At 57.0% G+C, this 6,327-nt stretch overlaps 1 protein-coding gene across 1 annotated transcript in view; it reads right to left on the minus strand.

The window, feature by feature from the left end:
• Positions 1-629: 629 nt before the first annotated feature.
• The window catches only part of NTSR1 (neurotensin receptor 1 (high affinity)), a 54,180-nt gene continuing 48,482 nt past the window's right edge, over positions 630-6,327 (minus strand). Inside the window, exons 3-4 of the mRNA XM_011934473.1 lie at positions 4,680-4,770; positions 630-3,372 (exon numbers count right to left, since the gene is read on the minus strand). Of these exons, the coding sequence (XP_011789863.1) occupies positions 3,123-3,372; positions 4,680-4,770 (341 nt within the window). The 3' untranslated portion in view covers positions 630-3,122. The remainder of the gene's footprint in view (positions 3,373-4,679; positions 4,771-6,327) is intronic.

Genomic DNA, 6,327 nt, shown 5'->3' on the forward strand with positions numbered 1-6,327 from the left:
GCCACCCATCCAGGGATGTAGAATGACCAGGGCCTTGGCAGGGGAGAATCGGAAATGGTGGGTCTGGGAGGTGCCTGGGAACCCTCATTTTTAGAGCAGAAGTCCTGGGGTGAGGGTTCAGCTGCATCTTCTGTCTCCTCAGTGGCCTGCACGGGGTTGGGCCCAGGCCAGAGGCTCGGTACTGCACCCAGGCCTATCTGTCCACTGCTAAGGCCTTGACGGGGCCATGACCCCGCCAACCACAGGACCCCTCGGTTGGCTACAGGGGGCCATGGAGATCTGACCTGAGCGGTCACGGGACCCCGGGCTCCCCGCTTCACTGAGCCTCCCCTGTGTCCAGCTCACAGATCAGGAGACTGAAGCTCAGGAGACGGTGAGGACTTGCTGCACAGGCCCCTCAGTGGTCACTAGGCCCTGTAGGAGGTCCGCTGCTCCTTGAAGAATTAGGGAGGGTGGGTGGGCTGTGAGCAGAGGGATCCTGGCGCCCCCTGCCCGCCAGCCTCTGGGGCCAAAGCCCTGTAGTGTTTGGCAAGAGGCCCAGTGCAGGCTGGCTGTGTCGGTGCGTGTCTGAATGAATGAGTGAGCGAATGAATGAGTGAGTGGGCACATGCAGGCCCTCAACACTCAAGTCCACATCCAGGACCCTTCAGACACCTTTATTGAGAGATACAGGGGGTTTGTTTTCGTCAACTGCAGACGGTGGGAGTGGGGGTGGGCGTTTGAGCTATGGGGCTGCGTTATCACCGGGGGTGGCTCAGGGGCTCCAGACTCCATGACCGATGCACTCATGGCAGGCAGGGCCAGCTTCTGGGCACACATCGTGACCTGGCCACAAGCTAATGATACGGGATCAGGTGCCGTGGATGTGTCTGTGGTGCGTGGACACGTGTCCCTACCTACAGCAAGTGCACAGAGAGGAGCACAAAGACGTCAATAGGAAAAGCCAACTTCAGTCACAGTCATAGTCACAGACTCCGCCCTGGAGATCCCGCGTCTACCGAGGGTCTGGGGCACTGGGGCATCCACGTTGCCCTTTCTCAGAGCACCATCCTGAGAGACACCGTTCTGTCTGTTCCAGGGCGTGTCCTCCAGGACAGTCCCATCCAGGTGAGAGGGTGGAACGATCACACCTATTTCTTAGACGGGAAAACCGAGGCTCAGAAATTATGGCCCAAGGTCCAGGAGCCCCAGAGAAGGGTCTGAGGCTCCCCTGTCTGGCTCCAAGTCCAGGTCCGTGTTCAGAGCCCAGCCTGAGGGGCCTTAGCATTTGCTAAACTCTGAGCCCACTCCTGACACTCCTGAGCAGGGGTAGGGGCTGCACTGGCCTCTGGACCCCCCTGACTGGCAGCAAAGCTCCTCTGCCCAGAGCAGACCATGCCATGGGAGCTCTGCGGGGGAGGAAGGTCCCTCTGTTTCCCTGGGGTTGGTGGCCCTCGGTTGCCGGGAGGGCTGCCTGGCTGACGACCAGGCTTGTGGGAGGCAAGGTTTGACAGGAAGTGCAGCGAATGGGCCTGACTCCCCTGGGCCCTGTTCTTGGTGAGCCGAAGGGTCCTGTGGTTGGAGAGGGATTTTGTGGGGCTCAAGGAACCCGTCAACTCAACAGCCAGATCCAAGTGACTGCAGATACTATAGCATTCAACTCTCATTTCACAGACAGGGAAACTGAGTCTGGAGAAGGCAAAGTGGCTGAACACAGCCCAAGATCAGGTGTCCGGGTCCCAGGTCCACGTGGCCGGTGCAGGCAGCCTGCCCAGAGCCCATTTCCCCTGGGCAAAGGCTGCTCCGAGACATGGAAATCCTTTGAAGAAAAGGCTGACTTTTGCTTCCTGTGGCTCCCAGCTCCTGGCTGGTCCCGGCCGCTTCTCCTGGGAATGTCTTCTGTTGGGCTCAGGCAACCTTCTTAAGCCAGGGGCCTGGCCAGTCCTGTCCTCTGTGGAGCCTGGATCCTAGAGACCAAGGAGGCGCCAGCCTTTTCAACTGCTTGGAGGCTGGGGCTAGGGCTGCCGCCGGCAGAGGGTGACAAATGAGTCTGTGCTTCAGCGCAGGGCTGCCGGCCAGCGACGCCTGGACACGCCGCTCCTTCTCACCTGAAGCCTGAGTTCCTGGGACCTGGCGTCTTACTCAGGGACCAGGCACCATCGCCCCTGTCCCACATTCCCCTTTTCAAGGCCCCACCCTGAAGTCAGCTCTGGGCATGGCTGCCAGACGTCAGCCTGCACAGCCACAAGCAGAGCACACGGAATGTGCACCCCATCCCGGCCATGGCCACGTGGGCAGGTGCGGGAGACCAGGCCCCTGATCCCTTCTGTGGAGCCCGAGAGGCCACAGCTAAAGATCGTGAGGCTGAGGCCTGAGCCCCCTCCCACTTGGTGTCCCGGCAGAGCCCCTGGGCCTTGGCCTGGGTGAAGATGGGAGGGAGGAGGGGAGGCTGAGGTCTGGGCAATTCCAGGTCAACCCGTTTTTGTCCTTTTTGGGTCCTTCTGGGGGCTACGGCTGCCTGCGGCAAGGACGGTGGGAGGGATACCCTGGCCCCAGCAGTGGGCCCCCAGCTTGCCAGACCTGAAGGGGAGAGTCAGGGAGCTTTCTTGGAACTGCCTGAGGGAGGGGGGCATGCGTCTGCATGGCAGGATCGGCAGGCAAGGCGCAAAGGCACAGAGCCTGTGGGACTGGGGCTGGACTCCCCGAGCTAGACAGAGGGGGTGCAGGCCTCAGAGATGTGGACATGGGAACAGCAGCCCAGACACCAGAGGCCCAGCCCCACACAGCACCTTTCATTTCCTTCTCTGGAACCATCCATTAGTCCCGGAACAAAGAAAACGGCCTTTGGCTGCACACTAATTTCTCCTTGTGAGAGGCCCTTTTCCTATCTGGGAGAGGAGCGCTTTCTTGTTCTGGCTTTCAAAGAGGAGATGGGGGAGGGGTGGGGAGGAGTTGGGGACAGGCCCGGGAGACGCGGATGAGAAACAGGGGTTGGAGGGTGGAAGGGGGGTCCCAGGCCTCAGACTCCAGCACAGGCTGGCCTCTGCCCGACCCCCATCAAGGCTCCCGGGTGGGGGCTGCTGTTTGTCGGGGGCAAGGACCCATGGCCAGGCTCCTCCTGGACACGGCCTGGGGTGCAGAGCCTAGTACAGCGTCTCGCGGGTGGCGTTGCTGGACAGGGTGTGGTTGCTGGACACGCTGTTGGCCTTCCTCGAGAAGGTTGGCCTCTTCCTCCTACGCCGCCACACAGGGCAGAGGCAGGCCAGTGTGGCCAGGAAGATGTGGCGGAAGTTGGCGGAGACGAGGTTGTACAGGATGGGGTTGATGGTGGAGCTGACGTAAAAGAGTGCGTTGGTCACCATGTAGAAGTAGTGGTAGAAGTCGTAGAGGAACCTGCGGGGAGAGGAGGCATTCAGACCCCAGACAGAGCTCTTGAGGGCCCCAAGGCGGGGGTGAGAGCCGGGGCCACAGTGGCCGAGGGATGTGGTGGCTCAGATGCTAATTAAAACACCACTTGAGAATGATTGCGCATGGGGACATTTCACAACAAACTCCAGGGTGTGGCTTCTGAGCAGCTGCAAGTTCTGGTTGTGCTCCTGCCCAGCCTGGGCTTCTTTAGGCGGGGCGTGGGCTCTGCTTGTCCATCCCTGCCTCTCCCTGCAGCCGCCTGCATTGCCCTTCGCAGCTCTGTGCATCCAAGGGTCCAGGGCTCGGCTGGTCCTGGCCTAACCAAACAGCCAGGGCAGGAACCCCCTCCACGCCTCCCCAGCAGCCACACACCTTGCCCTTCTCCCTCACCAGGCAGCTCAATTACCACCAGGCAGTCCTGAGTTTCAGAAGCTTTTGCAGTGGCCGCACTCTGTTGCCTGTGCCTTCTCCCCTCACTGGTCCTAGGTGCACCCTCCCCAGCGGTTGTCACTGGAAGGAACCTGTTATTCTGGAATCTGGCAGCCCCACTGCACAGGAAACGGCTCACAAGGAGGTCCCAAGCTGCCATCTCAGGATGGCCAGCTGGCAAGGCTGGCCTCTGGCTGGCGCCTGGTGCTTTGGATTTGGGAAGGCTCTGCCATTTTTGGATGAGAGGGGCTCCCTGCGCCTGAACTGTTGGTGCAAACAGTAGGGGTTTTGCCAGGCAGTGGGTACCCCTGTGATCGGCCCCCACATCGTCCCGTGAGGCTCCTCTGGGAAGGGCCCTGGACACCTTGTGCATCTGGTCTCCCCCGACCCCACTCCGTGTGTCTTTTTCCTTTGCTGACTTTGCTGTATAAGCCAAGTTTGTCAGTACTGCAGCTCTTGCTGCGATAAGTCACAGCCCTGAGTATAACTCCAGGCTGAGCCCTGTGGGTCCAAGCTGGGTGGCCTTGGGGCTCTGACAGCTGCCATATGAGGAGGTGACACCCCCACCATGTCCCCAGCAGAGCCAGGGATGTCTCTCTTTACGCCTTCGGGAAACTGCCTGGGCCATCTCTCTTAGGACCGACTTGCCTTCTCTGCACCAGACTGGCCTGCACAGTCCCTGCCCTGAACCTATCCCTCCAAGGCCTTCTCCCGGCCCCAGTCACAGCACACCCCTGCCCAGGGGGTCACCGGGGGACACACCACACCTCTGTCCTGAGTGGGTCCTCTCAGCAGTGCCTGCCACACCCGCCCTCTGTTTTGGGAGCACTTACTTGTCCAGCACCCAACCTCCCAGTACTCACGGAGTCCACTGCTCGTCCGAAATGTAGCAGAACATGAGGCGCCGCACGTGGTAGGGCAGCCAGCAGACCACAAAGGCGATGACCACTGCACCTGAGGCACAGAGACGTGGGCTCAGAGATAGGACATGGGCTCAGAGAGGGAGAGACCTGGGCTTGGGGAGGGAGACACAGGCTCAGAGACAGGACACAGGCTCAGAGAAGGAGAGACATGGGCTCAGGGAGGTAGACGCTGGCTCAGAGACAGAAACATGGCCTCAGAGACAGAGAGATAATGGCCTCAGGAAAAGAGACACATGTCCTGAGGGAGGTGCAGGGAGACATCCCATGTTCATGGATTGGAAGGCTTAATATTGTTACGGTGTCAGTACTACCCAAAGCCCTCTACAGATTCAATCCCTATCAAATTTCAAGAATGCTTTTTGCAGAAATAGAAAAATCTATCCTACAATTCATATGAAATCTCAAAGGATCCTGGGCAGCCAAAACAAACTTGTAAGAAAATAAAGTTGGAGGTCTTATGCTTCTTGATTTCAAAACTTACTACAAAGTTACAGTGTTGTGCTGGCTTAAAGATAGACAAACAGACCAAGGGAATACACTAGAAATCCCAGAAACAAACCCTCGCCTTTATGGTCAAGTGATCTTCAACAAGACCATTCAGTGGGGAAAGGACAGTCTATTCAACAAAGGGTGTTAGGAAAACGGGACATCCACTTATATGAAGGTGGATCCTCCCCTCACACCATATACAACAATGGACTTGAAGTGGATTAAAGACCTGAACATAAGAACTAAAACCATGAAACTCCTGGGAGAAAACATAATGACTTCACAACATTGAGTTTGGCAATGATTTCTTGGGTATGACACCAAAAGCACAGGTCACAAAAGAAAAAAGTAGATAAACTGAACAACATAAACACTAAATTTCTGTGTGTCAAAGGATGCCATCGGGAGAGTGGAAGTCGGCACACAGAAAGGGAGAAAATATTTGCAAATCACATCTGATAATGAGTTAACCTCAAGAGTATAACTCTTAAAACTCAACATGAAAACAAACAATCCAATTCAAAAATGGGCAAAGGACTCAGATATTTCTCCAAAGAAGATACAAATGGTCAACAAGCACACGAAAGATGGTATCAATCATCATTAATCATAAATCACTGGAGAAATGCAAATCTAAACCACAATGAGATGCCACCTCAAATCTATTAGGATGGCTACTATTAAAACAACAGGCACACGCCAGGCCCAGGACACACCTTGGAGGTCGGCAAGCCAGCAGTCCTGAGCTGGGGCTGGTCCTCAGGGTTTTGACAGAATGGGCATTGCCCTGCTGTGGGCCACACCTTGGGCTTCACCAGCCCTGAGAGCTCTGTGTCCAAAGCCCTGGCTTGTTCCCATGAGCAGGGAAGGCTGAGCCCAGAGCCAGGCTCTCTTGGGGTAATATACTTGGCTGTGGGCCTCTCCTGTGACTGGCCACATCTTCGAACAAGCCCTGAAAATGGGCCAGCACCAGGGAGGAGCTCAAGCCAAATGCTTCAGGCAAACCAAACTGAAGACCTGGGTCTCAGGCATGAAAGGGCTTCATTCTCTCCTATTCCCATCACACTCTCCAAGCCCTGCTTGGAGAATGTGAACAAGG

The sequence above is a fragment of the Colobus angolensis genome, unplaced genomic scaffold (genome assembly GCF_000951035.1).
Source record: "Colobus angolensis palliatus isolate OR3802 unplaced genomic scaffold, Cang.pa_1.0 Scaffold136, whole genome shotgun sequence".
In the NCBI taxonomy this organism is placed as follows: Eukaryota; Metazoa; Chordata; class Mammalia; order Primates; family Cercopithecidae; genus Colobus; species Colobus angolensis.